General features: G+C 31.6%; 2 protein-coding genes across 4 annotated transcripts in view; one reads left to right on the top strand and one right to left on the bottom strand.

Moving 5' to 3' along the window:
* LOC114347035 (227 kDa spindle- and centromere-associated protein-like) overlaps positions 1-23,058 on the bottom strand; it is a 1,075,867-nt gene that overhangs the window by 996,567 nt on the left and 56,242 nt on the right. The window lies entirely within an intron of this gene.
* LOC126892209 (golgin subfamily A member 3-like) lies at positions 5,729-9,928 on the top strand. Its single transcript, XM_050661718.1, has 2 exons — positions 5,729-7,146; positions 9,613-9,928. The coding sequence occupies exons 1-2, from the start codon at positions 5,729-5,731 to the stop codon at positions 9,926-9,928; spliced, it is 1,734 nt and encodes a 577-aa protein (XP_050517675.1).

Raw genomic sequence — 23,058 nt, 5'->3', positions numbered from 1 at the left:
TTTCCTCCTTTTTCCTTCCTTATGATTATTTGCTTTGATTACTTTCATCTTAAGTTTTGCTATCAACAATATGTGGTCAGTGCCTCCATTTGCCCCTCTATATGACCTTACGTCTTGTACTATTTGTGTCCACTTTTTCGAAATTAGAGTATGATTTATTTGGTTTCCATCCATTCTTCCTGGTATCATCCATGTTATTTTGTGTTCTTTTGTATGTTTATGTCCAGTACTAACTATATATGTGTTTGTTGCTGCTGCTAGGTTGCAGATTTCTCCTCCATTATCATTCGTAGTTTCATGAATGGTTTCTTTGCCAGCTACATTACGATTATAGTCCTCCTTTCCGATCTTTGCATTAAAATCACCCAATATTATTAATATGTCATTCCTCGAAATATTTTCACAGGTTTCTTCCAGGATGTCGTAGAATTCTGCTTTATCTTCTTGGTTTGCTTCTTCGGTGGGTGCATAGCAATTGACTATCGAGATGTTGGCTTGTTTATTTTCTTATGTAAGATATCCTTTCATTAACTGCTTTGAATTGTATCACTTTTCCCTCATTTTTTTGTTCACCATAAATGCCGTACCATTCGTTCCCTGTTTGTTTTCTCCCGAATAATACATGCTAAAGTTTTTTTTCTCAATTTTTCCTTCTTTCTTCCATCGTATTTCCTGTAGGGCTATGATTTCTAGTTGGTATTTTTTCATTTCAAGAGCTATTTCTTGCATCTTACCTACTGCCAGCATGGTTCTAATATTCCAAGATCCCATTCTAATGGGTTTTGTTCTTTTCTTCTTATTGAGATTATTTCTTTATTTTGTGTGCGTTATTTTGTTTTCGTTAACCGTTTGCATTTCCGAGTCTTTTTTTGCCATGTCAATATCATATTTCAGCCGCTGTTCTTCGTTTATTAGTTTTTTGAATTTTCTATCAGCTGTTCTCTCTCTTCGTCCCATATCTAGATTTTGCCATTCACTATTAATTTCTTGTAGCCGATTTTCGTTTGCTTACCTTTGCTTCTTTTGTCCTTTGCTATTTTAGTTATTTCCTTTTGTATTTCTTTTTCTTTGGATGTCCAATCGTTGTTTATATAGATACGATCTTTATGCTGTTTTAGTTTACGTTTCTTGTTTAGGATTTCCATTTTATCCGTGAGGGCTTCTGTTTCTATTGCGCATACTGTTTCTCCTACTTTTTTTGAACTTCTTAGTTTTATTTGTATTTGCAACTCTTGGGCTATGAAATTTTCCATTTCTTCTTTTAATTTCTTATAATCATTTGTTTCTACTTTCAACCCAGTTACGATCAAGCTTTTCTTTTTGCTAAATTTCTCCAGTTGCTCCATTCTTTCATGTAGCTGTTTTACTTCTTTTTTTAGTTTTTGATTCTCTGCTTTACATCCATTAACTCTTTATTGGTTTGTTGTTATTCTTTCCTGTTTTATTTCCTGAAGCATTTCATCGTTTTTATTCATTAGCTCTTTCATTATTGTAATCATAACATTTTCCATGTCTTCCTTGTTTTCGTTGCCTGCTTTGCTTGGTGACCGTTTTTTAATTTTACTTCTATTAAAACAATCATCCAAGTTTTCTCTTTTGCGTTTCGTTTCATCATCGGTTTCACTTCCTGTGCCATTTTTTCCATTTTCTAGGAGTGCAGCTAAATACCTGGAATCCCGATATTAGATTATCAACAATACTTAAAAAATGAAAGTTACCAATTCACCGGTAGTTAATGGGTTATCTAAAAATTATCTGCGCACCAGAGTTGCCAGTTGGCCTGTAATTAGAATGGGGGATTAAAATAGATACGAATTCACCGGGACCCGGAAATATGCACACCCTGATATTCTAGTTACGTAAGCTCGTCCGATTGGCGCATGACGTCAGCAACAGAGTAAAGCATAGTCCCGTCTATGCGTTCGTAATACGAACGCGAATGAAATTTGAGAATAGTACAAATGAATGAATTATGACTAAAAGAAACTAAGTGATTTTTATAGTTTAGAGGAAAATTATTAAACTATTTACTTTTATTTAAATTGATTTTCAGTTATTAGTTCCCAGTTTCTTGATTATATTGGTATCCGGAAAATAAAAATATTCATATAATCGATATCTAATAAAATTATTATATTTCGTTAGTTGGCAAAAATTGATTAGTGGCCTACACATTAGTAAATATAATTTATACCAAGGGGAAGAAAAGCCCCAAAATAAAACCATAAATTTAATGGATTGATAAAAAAACAAAATTTTTTACTTTTTAAATAATGTATTTCATCAGATTTAAGTAAGAGGCTTGGAAAAGACAAAAATAAGTTTTGCAGTTTTCATGCCATGCACTTTATTTAAATTTTGTGCATGTGAAATAGACGTACATACAGCAACTATGTAGCAGTTTTCATAATTTTTCTTTTACGCAATGTCAGGTTGTTAAGAGACTTGTTTAATTCTTTAATTCGGAAGTACATCCGAGACCTAAAAAATAACTTGTTCGCTTTGTTAGAACAGTCTACAGTTACACTTTTGGACATAAGGTTTTCTAAATAATTTTTAGTTACCAAAATGGAATCACCATTCATGTGGAAGGAAAAATTGTCTCCAGTTACTTAATATATGACAAGAGAGTGTCTGATGGTTTACATAAACCACACTTACTCAAATGATCAACCCACGTGTACGTTGAAACATCTTCGGATTGAATACTGGAGTCCTTCAATTTATGGCAGATATAACCAGCCAAATTCTCCAAACCATCATACTCGAGGTCACTGTTTTTTCATTCTGACTCTCATTGAGAACTTGAAAATCCACAACTGTTTCGTTGTTAGAATCTAGGCTTTGGGTCAATTGTCCAGAAATTGGTAAATCTGTGATGTCGTCTGTTTAAATGTTCGAAAATTCGTTCCGTTGTCTTTCCTACCCGTATATAACTTTTATAAAATATAACAAACCTTTTTGTAAACACTTTAAAAAAATTTTAATGGGTTTTCCCCGAAAAGAGCTTCATTTTTTGGTACTATGTATCACGTTAAAATATTTGATTTGGAATTTGAAGGATAAGATCGTCTTTTTTATGAGCTACAAATTTACTTTTACTGGTTCTATAGACTGAGAATATACCATTTTTTCGTTTTTTTTATATGCTACATTTTTTCTAAGAATATTTTTTCGATAAAATACTTACTTTTTAAGTATTTGCGAAAAACCGCCGAAAAACGTGTTTTTTTTTATTGAAAAGTAAACATTTTTAGTCGCAAGTGACTCTAGTACCTACTACTGAATTAACCTAGTACCTAAGTTAAAAAAACTCTATAGAACAAAAGTTGCTTAAAGTTAGTCAGATCTGTTTCCGGACTTATTTTAAACGTATATTTTTTCACCCTCCAAGTAAAAGCAATCAACGGCACAAATTCAACTTTGAAGTGGGGGATGGGTAGAATCTAAATCCAAATTTTCAGGCAATTAGGAGTTGACCCTGAAAATTATGTGTGTTTCTTTTTATCTTTTACATCATTTTACTTAAAATCATTTTTTAACTACCAAATAATAATTACATATTGAGTTATTTTATTTTTTAAACTTTAATAATAATAATAAAAATTTTTACTTTCTTGTAATGTATTTTTAAAACAAGCAATCATTTAAATAATTATTTTGTAATAATTTGTATTATTTAAGAATATAATAATTACATTTTGGTTTCGTAGTAAGTGTTTTTTAAGAATATTAATGTATAGTTTTAAAATATTGTATTGCAAATAATTATCATTATTAAATGGTTATTATTTGTGAAGTATTCTTTTTCTTTTTTCACACCCTTATGTATGTAACAAAACTAAGGGACCTTCTGAAAGGTAAATCGTAGACGTTAAAGACACAAAAGAAGCGATACTTAAAAGTTACATAAAGAATTCGAGACAACGCTGTTGGTGCCGTCATTGACTCCGCCCGCTATATATCTGTATATCGTGGGAAATATACAATACAACACGAGCTCCAATCGCTCGACTAATACTCTTTAGAGCTGGCATCAGTGTGATCTCGCGTTGATCGGTAAATATCTAAAATTTCGTATATAAGTCCTCCCCTTTACTTTTCAGCTACGGATCTCGTTTCGCTGTAAATTTATCAGAAAAATTTAAGTACAAAAATCTTTTCCCCTCTAAGTGTGCCATGATTAATATGTTAATTATAAAGATAGTTATGAACAATATACTCCAATAATTAATTTCCTATTGGTGGATCTCGGGTTGTCCTCGATTTAGTCGGATCTCGCCTTGATATGAAGACGTATATATATAATTGTTCGTAAGGGAATTTTTCCGCATTCTCTATTTCATTTGTTTGTTTTCGTACGAGTGGTCGTCCAAACCAGTACCTGTGGATCTTTTGATCACTGAGTGTGTTTCAAAGATCTACATCTTTTGTTTATATATATATATATATATATATATATATATATATATATATATATATATATATATATATATATATATATATAATGATGTTGGATAATCGAGTACAAATATAAAAATAAACAAGCAAAATTATTGGCTAATACTCGTAAATTGAATGTGAATTTAGTTGGAAATATATAAAATGATGAAGGGTCATCATTCCATACATTTCTGTGCAACTATATACACCGGTGTTTCGGCCTATTTGGGCTTCGTCAGTATAGTGTAGCAAGTTAAAAAAGTTGTTTGTTAACTTGTAAAAGGATTACTACAGGAGCAAGGTTACCATTTTTGGTCAGATTGTTAGAAAACCCGCAGTCGCAAGGCTACAACTAACATTGCTACAACTAACATAACTTGTTTATTTTTATATTTGTACTCGATTATCCAACATCATTTTATTTAATAATGTTATGGCTTTTCATTTCCTCAGGTAGGCTTACCTCCTTGGCAATGTTAGTTGTAGCCTTGCGACTGCGGGTCTTCTAACAATCTGACCAAAAAAAATGGTAACCTTGCTCCTGTAGTAATCCTTTTACAAGTTAACAAACAACTTTTTTAACTTGCTACACTATACTGACGAAGCCCAAATAGGCCGAAACACCGGTGTATATAGTTGCACAGAAATGTATGGAATGATGAAGTATTAGCCAATGATTTTGCTTGTTTATTATATATATATATATATATATATATATATATATATATATATATATATATATATATATATATATATATTGTTATGACAGTTCCGTAGATTGATCCTACATTGAAAAAGTCCCTTGACGTAAAAGAAGAAGTAGTCACGTACGAGAATGTTCTGGATGTCATGGAATAACCCAGAAATGTCTGGTGACGTCCAGAACGTCAGAAATCTATATAAACATACGTGTTTGACATTTTACAGTTCAGTTGTAATTGAGTATTTAAAGTTGATAGTTGTCATTGAGGTTGTATTGTAATTGAAGTTAAATAAAGTATTTTAAAGAAGTTGTAACATTGGTGACAGCGGTGGGATTGAAGACATAACTACATTTTGAATGGTTAATACGAGATCAACAGAATTTAAGAAAGAAATGGATAAGTCCGGACCCCCAGAATGGTTTTTACAAATGAAAGCAGATGAAGAGAAACGTAGGCAAGAAGAAAATATAGAGGAAGAGAAGCGTAGACAAGAAGAGAAAGAGGACAAGGAGAAGCGTAGGAAGGCGAAGGAGAAGCTTAGACAAGAAGAGGAGGAGAGGCGTAGAAAAGCAGAGGTAGAAATGATAAATAGTTTAACCCAAATTCATGAAAATTTTCAATTAGAGGTAAGCCAACTTAATAATAGAATAGACACATTAGATGAAAAACAAAACTCTTTAGTCAATAAAATACAGCAGCAACAAAATTCTTTAGTTAATTTAGAGCAACAACAAAACGATTTGAAATCTAATTTAGAAAGACAAATAGTTGAGTTACAAACCAAAATTAATACCCAAGCTTCATTATCACATATTTCAGTAACTAATATCGACTCTGAACAAACAGCCCCTTCATCTTCGATAGTGTATCCAGGTACCGTCAGAACGAGCAAAATCTTAAAACCACCGACATTTGATGGCCAAACAGCATGGGAAACTTATCGTTTTCAATTCGAAGCTGCAGCTAGAGCAAATGGCTGGAATGAGAACGAAATGGCAGCTTCCTTGGTGGTGTCGCTTCGAGGTCAAGCAGCGACCGTTTTGCAATTTCTTCCCCAGGATGCACCCAATTATACCTCTCTCGTACAAGCTTTAGAGACAAGGTATGGCCAGCAACATCTGAAGCAGGTTTTTCAAAGTCAGCTGAAAGTTCGATATCAAAAACATAATGAGAGCCTGCAAGAATTTGAAGCCGATATTAAAAGATTATTACATTTGGCATATCCTCAGGCACCAAGAGATTTTCTGGAACAAATCGGTATACAGGCTTTCATAGATGGACTGCATGATATCGAAATGCAACAGGCTCTGCGATTACAACACCACAAAACACTAGATAAAGCACTAATCTCAGCTCAGGAGTACGAAGCGGCGAAAAATATTTCTAGATCTCTTCCACAATTAAAAGAAATAAGATTTACAGAAAATAAGCAAGTCACTACCACAGATAATGAACAACTAGTTTTATCCCAGATATTAAGCTTACTACAAAATATCCAACAAAAACCTCGAAATGAAAACAGAAGATGTTTTAACTGCGGAAGAATGGGACATCTAAAATCCAATTGCAGAAGCCGATCCCAAGCACGAAAAGAAGAATACAAGAATGAGATCAGAAGGTCGCCTAGTTCGACATCCAGAAGCCTGTCGCAAAGTCTCACTAGAAATGATGGTAGATGGTCACTAAGAAACAGATTTCCTACAACTGACCATAGAAAGGAAGAAAATACACTGGAATTTGAAGTTAGCCATTTGAAGGAACAACTTGCGATTAGTAAAAATAAAATAGAAAGATTAAGAGAACAGGTGACAATATTGCAAGAAGAGTGTAAGGTAATTCAAAATAATGCAAAAACTACACAGTCCAATCTGGAAAACGAATGTCAAAAACTGATGAAAGAGAAGAATGTGTTAAATAAACAAGTTCAAAGCCAACGTCAGCTAGCACAAAAAGAGAATGTAACCGAAGAAGTTAGTCTGCGGATGACCACAGTTGAACAGCAAGAAGATAATGACCAGATTTCTCTGGAAAATATTAAGAAGAGTCAAAAGAAAGATAACGACTTAAGAGTTATACGAGATTGGCTTAAAAATGGAGTAAAACCTCTTTGGCAGGAAATATCTAAATACAGTCGAACTATAAAGGCCTACTGGGCTCAATGGGAATCCTTGCATCTTTCGAATGGTTTGTTATATCGGAAGTGGGAAAGTTCCGATGGAGTACGTATAGTTCAACAGGTGGTACTGCCAAAATCACACATTAAAAGTGTGTTGGAAGACCTTCATAGCAGCCTGTCTGGAGGACATTTTGGAGTAAAAAGAACACTGGCCAGAATTCGAGACAGATTTTATTGGATAAATTGTCGCCGAGATGTAGAAGCTTGGTGCAAGAAATGCGATTTATGTAACGGAAGAAAAGGTCCTAAAACAAGAAGTCGTGGTAAAATGGCACAATATCTTTCCGGAGAGCCTTTTGAACGACTTGCAGTAGATATTCTCGGTCCACTCCCGCTGACAGAGAGAGGAAACAAGTACTTAATGGTTGCAATGGATTATTTTTCGAAATGGCCTGAAATTGCACCCCTTCCTAATCAAGAAGCGACTACAGTAGCAGAAGCATTTATAACACACGTCATATCAAGACATGGAGTCCCTTTAGAGTTGCATTCTGATCAAGGTCGAAATTTTGAATCAGAATTATGGCAAGAATTAATGAAAATCTTGGGTATTAAAAAAACTCGAACTACGCCTCTCCATCCACAATCAGATGGAATGATCGAAAGACATAATAGAACTATTTGTCAATATCTTTCAATGTTTGTTTCTGATAATCAAAAAGATTGGGATACTCTAATTCGTCTGTTCTTGTTAGCCTACAGAAGTTCCGAACATGAAGCAACTGGTTATTCTCCATCGATGATGATCGCCGGAAGAGAGATGAAGCTTCCTCAAGATCTTATTTTCGGAAGATTGCCTCCCTGCGAAGAACCTTCATCCCTGACCTACGTTGAAAACTTAAAAGAAAGATTGGAAAAAGTCTACGAATTTGCTCGTAAAAGTTTGAAGCTCCAAAGTGATAGAGCCAAGTCCAGGCTGGATATGCATGCTACTGGGACAATTTTCGAAAGAGGCGACCCAGTATGGCTATACAATCCCACACGCAAGAAAGGACTTTGTCCGAAACTTCAACGAAACTGGGAAGGCCCGTACACCGTTTTGAAGAAAATAAATGATCTAGTCTACCGCATCCAGTTTTCAGCTAGAAGTAAACCCAAGGTAGTTCATATCGAGAGATTAGCCCCATATCATGGAACTGATCGACCCTGTTGGCTTCAACCAGACCCTGATAGACCAGTTATTCGAGGCGAATAACTATAAAGGAGGGAGCAGTGTTATGACAGTTCCGTAGATTGATCCTACATTGAAAAAGTCCCTTGACGTAAAAGAAGAAGTAGTCACGTACGAGAATGTTCTGGATGTCATGGAATAACCCAGAAATGTCTGGTGACGTCCAGAACGTCAGAAATCTATATAAACATACGTGTTTGACATTTTACAGTTCAGTTGTAATTGAGTATTTAAAGTTGATAGTTGTCATTGAGGTTGTATTGTAATTGAAGTTAAATAAAGTATTTTAAAGAAGTTGTAACAATATACATAGAAAGTATTGGTTCACTTTCCCCTGTCGTACGCCTCTGGTAGTAGCCAAAAACGATTATTTAACATGATTTAGTAGGGTGTACAGTGCCTACACTTTTTGCCAAGTATGACACGGATATGTCAAATTATTTTAAAGTATTCTTTTTTTTTAATAATTTATTCTTTATTTAAAACTTTAAGAACTATGTGTGCCCGGTACTATAAAACTATTTGACATATCCTTATGATACTTGGCAGACAGTGTAGGTACTGTACACCCTACTAAATTATGTTAAATAATTGTTTCTGGTTAATACCAGAGGCGTACGACAGGGGAAAGTGAATGGTTTATCCTTCCCAAATTCTACGCCACTGATGAAACTGCTATTTTAGCATAATTTTTAGATTCTCCAATACTTTTGCGAAAATTAAATGTTAACTGACAGTACCAGGTGATTATAAAGTGAAGGACAATAAAATAAGTGTAAATCCACTGCGAAAAAGTGATATTCGGCGTTAAAAACAATACTGACAATAAGAAAAACAAGTAAGGTTATATTGATAAGATAAATAAAACAGCTAGTTCTACAGCTGAAGTCCGGTTCGAATATAAAGCGGTGTTGCCAAACCTCAATTAAAGCGAATAATCGTTGGAAAGCGTAACTTAATAAAGTTTAGAGAGAAGCTGATTGCACTGAGAGGAGTGGATATTTCTGAAGGGTAGACCTGGATATCAACCCCTATCACGGTGCAAAGAATATTCTCGCAAAACTAGGGCAACATAAAAAAACGAAATCTTATAAATATGACAGACTCATACTATATAGATCACCAAAAAAACGGGATGATTCAAACCCAGAAATGCTAGCCCAAATGATGGAATTGCTAAAAGAACTGGCTGAGGATACAAAGGAAATAAAAAATCAACAGAAAAAGCAGGCGGAAACCATGAATATGCTAACTGAAGAACTAAAAGAGCTCAAAGAAGAACAAAAGGAGTATAGAAGAGAAATGGGAGACCTAAAACTAGCTAATGAAAAAGCGATTAAAGAGATAAATCAGCTGCAAAACCAATTAAGTAATACGAATATAAGATTACAAAAATTAGAAGGAGAAAAACGAAAAAGAAACATTGTGATTTAAGGACTTTCAATTGACACGGCCAATCCCAATATACTAAAGAATAAAGTAGAAAGTTACATAGACAAGGAAATGTGACTTAAACTAAGGGTAAACGATGTAAGAAAGCTGGGAGATACAACATGTCTAGTAGAGTTGGATAATAAATACGAAAAGTCAAAAGTAATGCAAAATAAAATGAAGCTTAAAGGACAAAGGCTAAAAGGACACTAAGGGACAAAATATATGTAAATTATGATCTAACAAAAGACGAAATATATATATATATATATATATATATATATATATATATAAATATATAAAAATAAATATATATAAATATATATATAAATATATATATATATATATATATAAAAAGAAATATATAAATATATATATATATATATATATATATATATATATATAAATATATAAAAATAAATATATATATAATATATATATATATATATATATATATATATATATATATATATATATATATATATATATAAAAAGAAACATATATAAAAGGACACTAAGGGACAAAATATATGTAAATTATGATCTAACAAAAGACGAAAGGGAATATATATATATATATATATATATATATATATATATATATATATATATATATATATATATATAAAAGAAACAAAAATTCAATCAACGATAGGAAAGACACGGACAACCTGAATAGAATTTATTTTAATCTAATTTAATTAATAATAAATAACACCATTAAAAAATTTCTTAAAGTAACATATTTCCATTTTGTATCCCTTTTACTACATTAAAGATACGCTCCTGTAATTAACTAGCACAGTAAGTAATGAGATATCAACACTCAATTTTTAATTTGTATCTGTTCATCGTCGTTAGTGTGTCGTTTTACGTGTTTGGTAAGTTTTAATATTGTTCTAAAATAATGTATTGTTTTTCATTTGTAAAAATTTTTAGAAATCAATCTTGACAAAGGCAAGAGTTTCTGCCGAAACGTTGATTGTAAATGAACAATAAAATCTAGTTCCAAATTTAAAACATAATATCTGAACCTAAACCCAAGAAAAACAAATATATACATACATATATATATATATATATATATATATATATATATATATATATATATATATATATATATATATATATATATATATATATATATATATATATATATATATATATATATATATATATATATATATATATATATATATATATATATATATATATATATATATATATATATATATATACATCTTTCCAACAATGTTGCGTCTTTTCGTACTTGCACCTTCTTGCGTCTCCTTGATAGCGATGAGTTACGTTCGATTCGATAGTGAATATTTGTTATAAACTGTTTATTAATAAGGGCTGCTAATTTTGGTTTTAATAAAATATTTTTTTTAAATTCAAATTTTCATTCAATTTGCAAATGTTGCTAACTCCTTTCGGTACCCCACTTTATTAGCTCCAATTTAGTGTATATTGTATATTATTGCGTCATTACAGTGTTGCCATACCTACTTACTACAAAAAGTTCGAACACCTGTTCTCATTCATCAGCTAAATTTAGATTTCTACAAGGGAAACCAATTATAGATGTTTTAAATGGACTTTTTAACTTTGGTTACTCAATGCATTTAAAATAGATCCTCATGAATGATAATAATAATTTTATTTTATTTTAAATTGGTATTTATTTAATAGGAGTATTAATAAAACGATAATAAAAATTTTCTAGTTTTTATTCCTTGATAAAAACAACAATCATTTAAAATACAAAATTTTATTCTTTTAAATATAAACAATCATTCTTAGAGTAATGTAAAACTCAAAATTAAATAAAAAAACATGCGTTAATTTTTATTATTGCAATATGAATTTTGTATGAATACTTTAATCTTTAACCAGTTATTTTGTTCAATAGCTCAGGAAATTTATTCTTTAGTTCTTCACACTTCCCTTTTTTTGGAGGCCTTCTAGATTTGATATGATTCTTGAAAAAGTTTAGAGTGACAGACTTTTGTCTTTCTGTCCATGGAACTAGTTTTCGCGCAGTCGTATTTTTGAATGTTTTATTTTTTTTTTTTTCGTTGTAAAAATGGTATTCTCACTTTTAGGGCAGTCAATGAGGGTATTTGGCTCCGAATTCCATCCTACTACATCGATTTACTTGATATTTTTACAGTAAGTAGGGAATAGCTCAAGAAACAAAGTCTACCCTATGCCGATGTGAGCTTTTATCTTGGGGGTGGTTCTCACCCCTTCTCGAGGGTGAAAAATGTTTTGGTTAAAATAGCCACGGAAGAGGCTACAGAACATAATTTTAAGCAAAACTGTTCTATAATTATTTTTTTAAAACTCAATACTTTTTGAGTTATTCGTACGAATTCGTATTTTTTCGTACGAATTTTTGCGAATAAATTAAAAACTATGCATCTAATAAAAAAACTATATAACATATTTCTGTAGGTTATAAAAAACAAAGAGATTCGTCCCTTCATAAATCTTCTAGTTAAAATACAAATAGGGATATGGTAGGTAAGAAGAGTTCGTTTTTTTGCTGCATGCTCAAATCGGTGTATTCAACTTGAAATAACAGAGAAACTGTCGATTTTAGGTGTATAATGATACTAATAACTTTTGTAGTGCTGGAAAAGACATTTAAAATGAGCAATACTAATTGTCGATTACATGCAAACTAAGCGAGATATTCTGCAAAAAATTGATGACTAATGTATTTTAAGAAGAAATGAGAAGTATATTTAACCCCTCATCCATCAGAATTTAAATACCTACATCGTTTTTCTTCTACAATACTTTTTATTATAGTGTTATTTCTATGTTTAAAAAGTTGGACTAGATTAAAGTGAATGGTTTTTGAAAAAAATAAGATCAAATTATAGAGCGCATTTTTAAATTTTCTTAGAAATCTTCCTTTTCCTCCATGTAACTCGAAAAAGATAAGAGATACGAAAGAAAGATATTACACAAAAATGTAGGGATTTTTCAGATAAAAATTTCCTTTTTATTTTTCATTACTCTATCTCTTATCATTTTCAAGTTACATGGAGAAAAAGGAAAATTTTTAAGAAAATTTAAAAATGCGCTCTAAAATTTGATCTTTGTTTTTTCAAAAACCATTCATTTTAAACCCGTCCAACTTTTTGAACATAGAAATAACACTATAATAAAAGGTATTTTGGAGGGAAAATTATGCATTTACATTTTGGTGGATGTGGGTTAAAATTACTTCTCATTTTTTCTATATATAAAACAGTCATCATTTACTGATTTATAAAACAGTCATCAAACCTATATGGACGTACGGTATAGAACTATGGAGTTGTGCCAGCAAATAAAACACAAAAATTATCCAAAGAACTCAATCAAAAATTCTACGCACCATCGCAAATGCCCCGTGGTACATTTCCAACCAAACCCTTCATACAGACCTAAACATCCCGTTAGTCAGCACAGTAATTCAAGAAAGAGCCAACAGACATCACGAGAAATTGGAAGACCACCCCAACCAATTAATATTACCATTACTGCAGCCACTAAACAACAGAAGATTGCGAAGATTATGGCCCATAGATCTTCGCTGAAACTGAGGTGAAACCGCTGGGTGATGTACCTCATAACGCCATTTTAGTGTACAATAATACATTGATATATGTTATTGTACTTGTTATCAAATTAGCTTATAGAATATGTAATTCTGATCGATAATATATGCTTACAAAAAAAAAAAAAAAAAAATTTTTTCTAAAAATACATTAGTTATCAATTTTGTTTGCATCATATCTCGCTCAGTTTTAATGTAATGGACCTTTAATATAGCTCATTGTAAAGGTCTTTTCAAGCACCTCAAAAGATATTAGTAGCATTATACACCTAAAATCGACCGTTTTTCTGTTATTTCAAGTTGAATACACCAATTTGAGAATGTACCAAAAAACAAAATATTTTCACCTACCATATCTCTTTTTTGTATAACTGGAAGATTTAATAAGGCAAGTCTCTCTTTGTTTTTTTATAACCTACAAAAATGTTTAATATAGTTTTCTTAGTTAGATGCATAGTTTTTAAGGTATTCGCAAAAAACCGTTCGAAAAGGGTTTTCAACCACGAATATCTCAAAAAGTATTGAGTTTTCAAAAAAAAATTATGGAACAGTTTTTGCTTAGAATTAGGTTCTCTAGCGAATTCCGTGGTAATTTTAACCAAAAAATTTTCCACCCTTAAGAAGGGGTGGGAACCACCCCCAAGATAAAAGCACACATCGGGATAGGGTAGACTTTGAATTAGGAGATAAGTAGAAGCTAGGCCCAAAATTTCATTAAAATCCATGCAGTAGGATAGAATTTGGAGGTAATATCCTATCCTTGCTCCCATTGACTGGCGTATTTGACTAGTTGATGGTTCAGTATCATCATGTAGCCAACACTTTAACTCATCGTCAACATCAACATCGCTTTCAGAAAAGTTATCTTCCAAAATATTTTTGTCCATATCAATTTCTACTTCATCTAAAGATTTTCCTTTGAATTTGTTGGCTGTTCCCTTCTCCATTACCATCAACAGTTTCGCTATTTTAGTAGTTTGGTAAATATCATCTGGCAGTCTGTAGGAACTTCTGTAGTTCTGTCTGTATCCCATGAAAGTAGCTAATTGTTCAATCTCTCCATCAGATAAATTTAATAATTGTGATAAAGTTGCCAGATGCTTACGCAAACGAGCCGATGTTATATAAGTAGGATCTTTCGCAACGGATAATTTTGCGTGCTCTCCTAATATTTTGTAACTGATTAAATGTGAAGAAGATTTAACAGGAGCAAATAGGTAAGGATTATCCCTTGGTACAAATTCATTTCTAACCGCAAGCAAAGTATCGATATGATTTTGTACCTCGGGGTTGAACAAAACTGGAACACCCCTGCCCCTCTTACCTCTAATGGCTACTGTCTTCATTGAACTTAATAGTTTTTTTTTTTCAGAAGGTGAAACTGCTTTTTGAAACTCTTCATATTTTTGATTTCCGATAGAGTTAACATAAGTGTAAAAGGACATTCTCTGTAATTCTCCAGAACGTTTTCTGTTTATCAAAATTATTCTACAGTACACAGATTCAATGAGATTGTTAAACGCTTTAATATCTTCTAATTTTAGTACATTTTTGGAGTTAGTCTTTTGCGGTGCATTTTCAACTGTAGTGTCACAAATAATTCTGCAGAATTTTCGTTGCATCGTCAGCAAGTTTAACTAAATGGGATCTTAGCAATTTTAGACCATTCGCTAGTGGAACTATTGTAACCTTATTCCGTTTGTTAAGATTTAAATTATTAGCTGCTTGGGTTGAGGCCTCAATACTCCAGTTTGCCTCAAATAGATGAATTAAAGTTTTAAGCTATGCCTCAATTGTAGCAGTTGAAACAGATAAGTATGCAGTTTGTTTCTTATAGGCAAAAGTGATTGCAAAATCGCAACATTGTTTGAGTGATCTCATGGCATATATTCATGGCAACATTTGGAGACAAGTCTTTTTCAGGATCATAACAAGCTATTCGTTTTGTGGTTTCAACAAAGGCATCAAATACTTTGGTCGCAATGCTGAAAACATAGTGGATATAGATGGGTCTATTTTTCTCCTTTCTTTAAATATTTTTGACAATTCCCTCATTTTGCGTGATGTAACTGCTATAAAATGCTTTTCTCTGTGCGTCTTCAAACAACGGGTTCCAAATGGACGAATTAGAAAGTCGTTCTTGGCTTCCATTGAAATCCTGTCCGCTCTCATCCTGAGAAACATTTCTTCTTTTAATCGATGATCAATTTTAATGTTGGGACACATTTTTGATTGGCTAGCAAATTGTGCCTTCTCTTGATTGCTTCTATTTCCACATTTTTTTCTATGTCGGTATAATAGTTTGGAAGAGAAAAATCCTAAACAATTGTCACAATGAATGAGAACCCGATCTGGTACATAAGTCTGTCTAACAGCCTTGAAACAGTTTCCACCATCAGTTAAAAAATTTCCTAGAGTTTATCAAATAGACTTCTTCTTTCACATGATTTGATTGGTTTGGAGATAATTTCAGCCACATCGACTTCCATTGAATGGTTCCTTATTGTTACGTAGGGATGTCCACGAGTTACTTCACGCAAAGATCCCTGGTTCGAAATCAAATTAAAGAAAATAACTTTCGTTTACAGAAAATTACCCCTATTAAAAATACGCAAGTGTAGCTTAAAATAAGGTTTTTATTTGGATGTTATCCGAAGAATGTTACAAACTCGACTGACTTAAAAACATAATATCCAATATCTACACATTCCTTAAAACTGCAATACATTCTTATCGTTTCAATCTCAAGTGGGCAGGCTAGTAAGCCCATCATCCCTTCACCTTAAAACAACGAAAAACAAACCATATGGCTCGCCGTATGTATAAAGCAGAAATATCTTTTAAACACGGACACTGCCATATTTTATAATGACTCGACACTTATAATATGGCGACCAAAATTAAGAACTTCCGTTTCACAGTAGTAACAATAATCTGGTTTTCTTTTGTAAGGGTGTTCGAGATTACCTGTATTTCTACAGTTTTGTTTATTGTAATTGTGTATATGTTCTTGTACCCCAGTTATCGTTGACTCGAGGGCTGAAACATCTTTCACTTCATGGATTAACTGGTGGTCGGTACAAGTTTCTGTGAGAATCCTGAGATTTTTTTGACTTAAGTTTGTAGCACTGCTGTTATCTGAATCGGTCTCCTATAATAGAAAATATAGAATTAAAGTATATACGAGCTTTATTCGCGCAATCCGCCAAATAATTTTGTTCAGTATAAGTTATCTACTAAATAAATATCTTTGTACTTTAAAAGGTAAATAGTGCATAAATATATTCTACAACGCTAAGAAAAAGAGCTTGATTGAAAAGATTGACATGCAATTTGGTGTGCTTTTGACCTGGGGGTGAGTTTCACCCCTTCTCGAGGGTGAAAAAATATACGTTCAAAATAAGTCCGGAAATGAAATTGACTAATTATAAACAACTTCGGTTCTATAGAAAGGAGAAAAAATGATGTATGTATGAGGTCTCTAGACCCAGCAGAAGCCGAGTTCTAGCTAATGAAAAATAGGATATTCGTCAAATTCCAAAACGAATATTTCAACTTGAAATATCCAAAAATTAAAAAGGTTTCTGAGGAAAACTCATTACAACTTTTGTAAAGTGTTAAAAAAATCTTTATTTCTGTTTATAAATGAGTTTCTAGCATCAACCGTAAGCAAGTTACGCTTAAAATAAAGTTGGTAACTTTTTTTATAAAAAAAAAAAATGTGAAAATCACCCCATAATTAGCATCTAAAATAAAATTAATCGTTACCGCTTCACAAGTTCCTTTACTCGTGCACGTATTGTTTATATGGTCTGTTAGTTCATCGGTTCAATGTGCTTATTTTTAAAAGAGCTGTAGTAGAGAGGGCTTGAACGAATCACTAATCACGAGTGTATGCAAATAATTTTAAACAGCCATATCTGAATCCATTTTTGTCTTACTGAATCTCAAAAAAAAGTATTCAAAAAAGCAAAGCTTACAACTTTTTGTTCTTTGAGGTTTTTGGTGCCTATCAATAATAATTTGTAACTTATTTTGAAAAAAAAAACATGTTTTTGTCAAAATTAAAAATTAAGAAAATTTTACTTTATTTCCAATTTTTTCAAAGCTAAACACTTTGAACCGATGAAACTTAGAGATCATCAAAATAATACATAAGTAAAGCAACTTGTGAAGCGGTAACGATTAATTTTCTTTGAGATCCTAATTACGGGGTGGTTATCCCATTGTTTTTTTTTTCAAAAAAGACGGACTAACTTTATTTTGAGCGTAACTTGCTTACTTTTGATGTTAGAAACTTAAAAAAAAAAAACGAAAATAAAGCTACTTTTAAACTTTTCCTCAAAAGTTTCTCCATTTTTTTATTATTTCACGTTGAAATATTGATTTGGAATTTGACGAATATGAAACTATTTTTCATTGGCTACAAAACTGCTTATGCTGGGTCTAGAGGCCCCATACATACACCGTTTTTTCACTTTGTATAAGCTGTTTTTTTTGCTAAAAGTATTTTTTTTCCGATAAAATATTCACTTTTTGAGTTATCTGCGAAAAACCATCTAAAAACATGTTTTTTTTTTGTTGAAAAATGAACATATTCACTCGCAAATAAATCGAAAAATATTAACTTGTGAAAAAGGCTATAGAACAAAAGTAGTTGCTTAAAAATAATCAATTTATCCATCACCGGCCTTTTTTTTAAAGCATGTTTTTTCACCCCCGAGAAGGAGTGAAACTCATCCCTAGGGCAAAAGCACACATCGGCACAATATCACTTTCTTTCTTAGCCTTGTTAGCTATGTGTTTGCCAAATTTCATGTCAATATAAACGGTTGTTTAAAATTTGGAGCAAAAACCGTGAGTAAATGGATTTATTTTTAGTAAGAGTACATTATTCCTTTGAAATGATATATGTACCTATTTTTACAATTATTGAAACTTAAAACAAGTGGTCACAAAAATGATTGCAATGACGTCCAAATATTTGAATATTTACCATTTTTTTTTTTAAATTACAAAAATTACTTTTTAATTTAATGCTGTGCTAGTAAGTTTATTTCAATTTATCCAATAAATGAAAACAGTAACTGATTTCTTTAAAAATGTACTTAACAAAGTTGTGCATTTAACTTCTTTAACTGATTAAGTAATTACTGAATTGATAAATATTATCAAAAATATTTTTAATATATTTTACTCTTTTAGTGCATAGGCTAATAAATCTCGAAATCAAAAAGAAAAAATAATTAAAAATTTTTCCCTTCTAATAAAAATATTAACATAGAAATTCACTTACCTATTTGTTTGAGGATTAAAAGAACACAATAAATATACGACGCAATAAGCAACAGGACGAACAAGTTGATTATATTAAAATCAACGAGAAACAAACCGCCGAAAACAAACTAGCCAAGGTCGAAAGATTCTGTTATGTTCTAAAAATAGATACTCTGGGCAACGTTGTCATATCTCCTATTTTGACGCAATAATGTTCTAAAGGAAACGAAGTATACGGTAAATATGTATATTATAACCGCGCCACTTTCGTCAACTCGCTGAACTAACATTATTCATTTGGTTACAAGTTTAGAATATTATTGCGTCTCACGATTTTTAGGAGAAGTTTAATATCTCAGAAATCTAACTAGAGAGCGGCATGACGTTTTGGGCTATGGTTAAATATAGAAATCTGCATTTAACTAAGGCGCCATTTTTAAGTAGAAGTAGTGGGAAGTCCATAAAATCAGGATGGTTTTATTGCGTCCAATATTCGGACGTAATAGTTCGAAGGACGCAACATTCAATGCTACGGTATATAATATGGAAGCAATAATGATATAAATATGAATATATATATATATATATTTATATATATATATATATATATATATTGATGCACGTTAAGTTGTGACTTCCGGTATACAGAAGAGGCTGTCTGGCTTCCACCTTTTCTACTTGGGATTATTTTTTAAAAATTGTATATTTGATAAGAGGGGGGGTGCTACGATAGATCTACATATTGAGGGGAAAGGATTTACCATAATAAATGTTGTATATATATAGGTATATACGGAAGCGGACATAATACGTTGTGGCTTCTGTAAATAGGGTAGTTCAAGTCGCGTTGTCACTTCCAGCGATGTTGTCATGTTTTTGGAAGTCACAACGTCTCTTCTGCCAAATTTACCTCGTAGTTTGAGCGTGATCTGTTATCTTAGAGTCTCACACTTGGCAGTGGAATTCATTGGTATCTAGCGTTCCAATAATAATGTCTTCTTTTTAAAGTGCCTACCCGTTCCGGATGTTGGCGATCATCATGGCTATCTTGGCTTTGTTTACCGCAGCGCGGGACAGTTCAGTGGTAGTCATGTTATACCACGTTCGTAAAGTTTACCACTTTTACCACGTCCTCTTTTACCACTTACCTTCCCTTGAAAAATCCGTTGGAGAAGGCGGTAACGTTCTTGATTTCTCATTACATGTCATTTTCGCATTGGAAATCGAAATTGGTTAATTGGCTTAATTGGTTAATTGGTTAAACGGCTTAATTCTATATATAAAATATCATTAATATTATATAGTTTAACTGTAATAATAATTGTTACAGTAATTAAAACTATGCATTAGTCAATTACAGCTATTAATGAACATAATTCTGTGAATGAATATGAGTCTGTAATTCGGACCCCCGGAGAATTACAGAGGAATTAATTTATTAAACACAACACTAAGTGATAACAAACACACTGAATACAATTATAAGATTAGCAGAAGAACAAGGTTTTAGGTCGGGAAGATCATGTACCGACGCTATATTTATAATGAGGCAGATTCAAGAGAAATCAGTAGAATACAACAAGCCGGCATACTTATGTTTCGTCGATTTTAAAAAGGAATTTGACAGAGTCAAATTAAAAGACGTATTTTAACATATGAACTGAACATATTTTATTTTTATAACATATTTTTACAACATTCACATTTCAGTGGAGAGATTCAAGTATACTCCTGAAAGAAACAGATAGTAAAAAGAGAAAAATCAAAGAAGCGGCTCTAATTATGCTAAACGAAACACAACTGTGTCGCAAATTCCTCGGTGGAATGCAGTAGGATGTGGATACCAATACTGAAAGAGGAAGTCAATAGAAAGAAAATACCACAATTAGTAAGTCAATAGCCGAGTTAGTACATACTTTATATTTTAGTATTACTTATATATCCATGTATTATTGATATTATTTATAATTTAAACAAAATTATAGTAAAGTCAGAATTTGGTATTAATTGTGAGAGTAACTTAAATGTAAGACCAAATACTTACGATGTCGGGATAGTATCACGAGGTTTTTCCTGGTTTTCCCTCGTGATTTACTATGAGATCTCTAACGCGAGAATTTTAATGTCACCGTTGCATGTGGTTGTCTTTTTAAAGACAGATCACATGCTATGATTTTTTTGTGACGGATATTCTTGAGTTGGGTTTGATTTCATGTAATCGAATGAACTATCTTTCAGTAAAGTCGTCCCAGGAACGCAACTCATAAATATTGGCAATATCATTTTAAAGTCTTCTACTTTAAAATGTACCTATCATATGTATCTGAATTGCCGATATAAATGAGTCAAATTAAATAAATTATTAGAAGAATTTTTTTACTAAGCAACAACATTTTTGTTTATGTTAATAGTATTTTGTATTTTGACAACGGCACCCGATTTGGGCGTCGAAACGTTAATAAAAATCATTTTTTAATAACTGTGGCTTATTTCCCATTATAAATAGTTAAAATTGTAAAAATGCCACAAGAAAATAGCTTCAGAACGACAAATATAAAAATGCCACAAGGAAATAGCTTCAGAACAACAATGAATATGTTAATTTAAAATTTTTAATAACTTTAATAACTAAAATTATTTCAGTTACTTTAATTATATGTACAAAACGCTAAGACCTACAAATTAATACAATGACGTCTATTGAACCCAAATATCTTCATTCGACAATTAAGTTAAGATTCATATTTCAGTCAAAACACAAAAATTTATGGAGGTATTTATTACCAGAGTAATAATGGGGTCAGCAATTCTTTCATGGATCGACATACACATTAAAATTTTGCTTGCGTTGCTAACAGTTAAAAGTTGTGAACAGATTTGTATTACATAATTATTAATATAGCGTAAACAGTATTCATACCTAATATCAAATATCACTCGTGTGAAAGATCTGTTAGCCCGATCAAGGAATACAAAAATGATCGAAAACCTCCAAAAAATAAATTAGGGATGAAAATTTGGGAATAGGTAGTTGAAATTGTCTATTATTATATAAGAAAATGTTTACAATTCTACATCACCTCCATTTTACAAAAATTGAGGGGAATACACCCTTCTTGGGGTTGAAAATATACATTCAAAATAAGTCCGGAATTGGATAAAATAACTAATTTTAAGCAACTTTTGTTATATTTTTTTTTCACTAAGTCAATACTTTTCGAGTTATTTGCAAGTGAATTTGTTCATTTTTATGCTTATGAACGGTTTTTCGCAAATAACTCAAAAAGTAAGTATTTTATCGAAAAATGTATTCTTGGCAAAAATATAACATAAAAAAGTGAAACAAATGGTGTACACATGAAGTCTGTTGACCCAGTAGAAGCAGAGTTGTAGCTAATGAGGAGTAGGTCCTTCTTCGTCAAATTTCAAATCAAATGTTTCGACGTGAAATAACCAAAAAACGGAGCACTTTTCAGGGAAAATTAATTACAACTTTTTTAAAGTGTTTAAAAAAAGGTTTATATTTGTTTTTTAAAAGAACTTTTAACGTTAAAAGTAAGTGAGTTACGCTCAAAATATTGTTACGCAAATAAAAGGGCTCAACCCTTTTTATTTTTTGGTATAAAGATCGCGAAAATCACCCCCTAATTAGCATCTCAAATAAATTTAATCGTTACCGCTTCACACTTTACTTTTCTTATGTATTCTTTATATGATCTGTAAGTTTCATCGGTTCAAAGTGCTTCTTTTTGAAATGGCTTTAGTTAAAATGGCTTGAACAAGTCACTAATCACGAGTGTATGAAAATTTTGAACAGTCTTAGCATAACCAATTTTTGTCTACCAGGAAAACAAAAAATCCAAAATAATCAGAAAAGCAAAACGTACATTTTATTACTGTTTGAGATTTTTGGTATTACTAATAATTTTTCAGTTATTTTGAAAAAAAAAAGGAATTTTTTCAAAATCAGAAAAAAATTTTTTATTTTAAAACCAATTTTTTTCAAAATTGAACAGTTTGAACCAATAAAACTTATAGATAGATCATTATAAAGAATACATAAACAAAATACCTTGTGAAGCAGTAACGATCCATTTTATTTGGGATGCTAATTAGGGGGTGATTTTCGCGATTGTTTTTACCAAAATATAAAAGGGAGCAAAAATATTTTGAGCGTAACTCACTTATTTTTAATGTAAGAAGTTAAAAAAAAAACAAAAATAAACCTGTTTTTAAACACTTT

The sequence above is a fragment of the Diabrotica virgifera genome, chromosome 1 (genome assembly GCF_917563875.1).
Source record: "Diabrotica virgifera virgifera chromosome 1, PGI_DIABVI_V3a".
Lineage (NCBI taxonomy): Eukaryota > Metazoa > Arthropoda > Insecta > Coleoptera > Chrysomelidae > Diabrotica > Diabrotica virgifera.
This window is presented reverse-complemented; position numbering and strand designations above follow the sequence as displayed.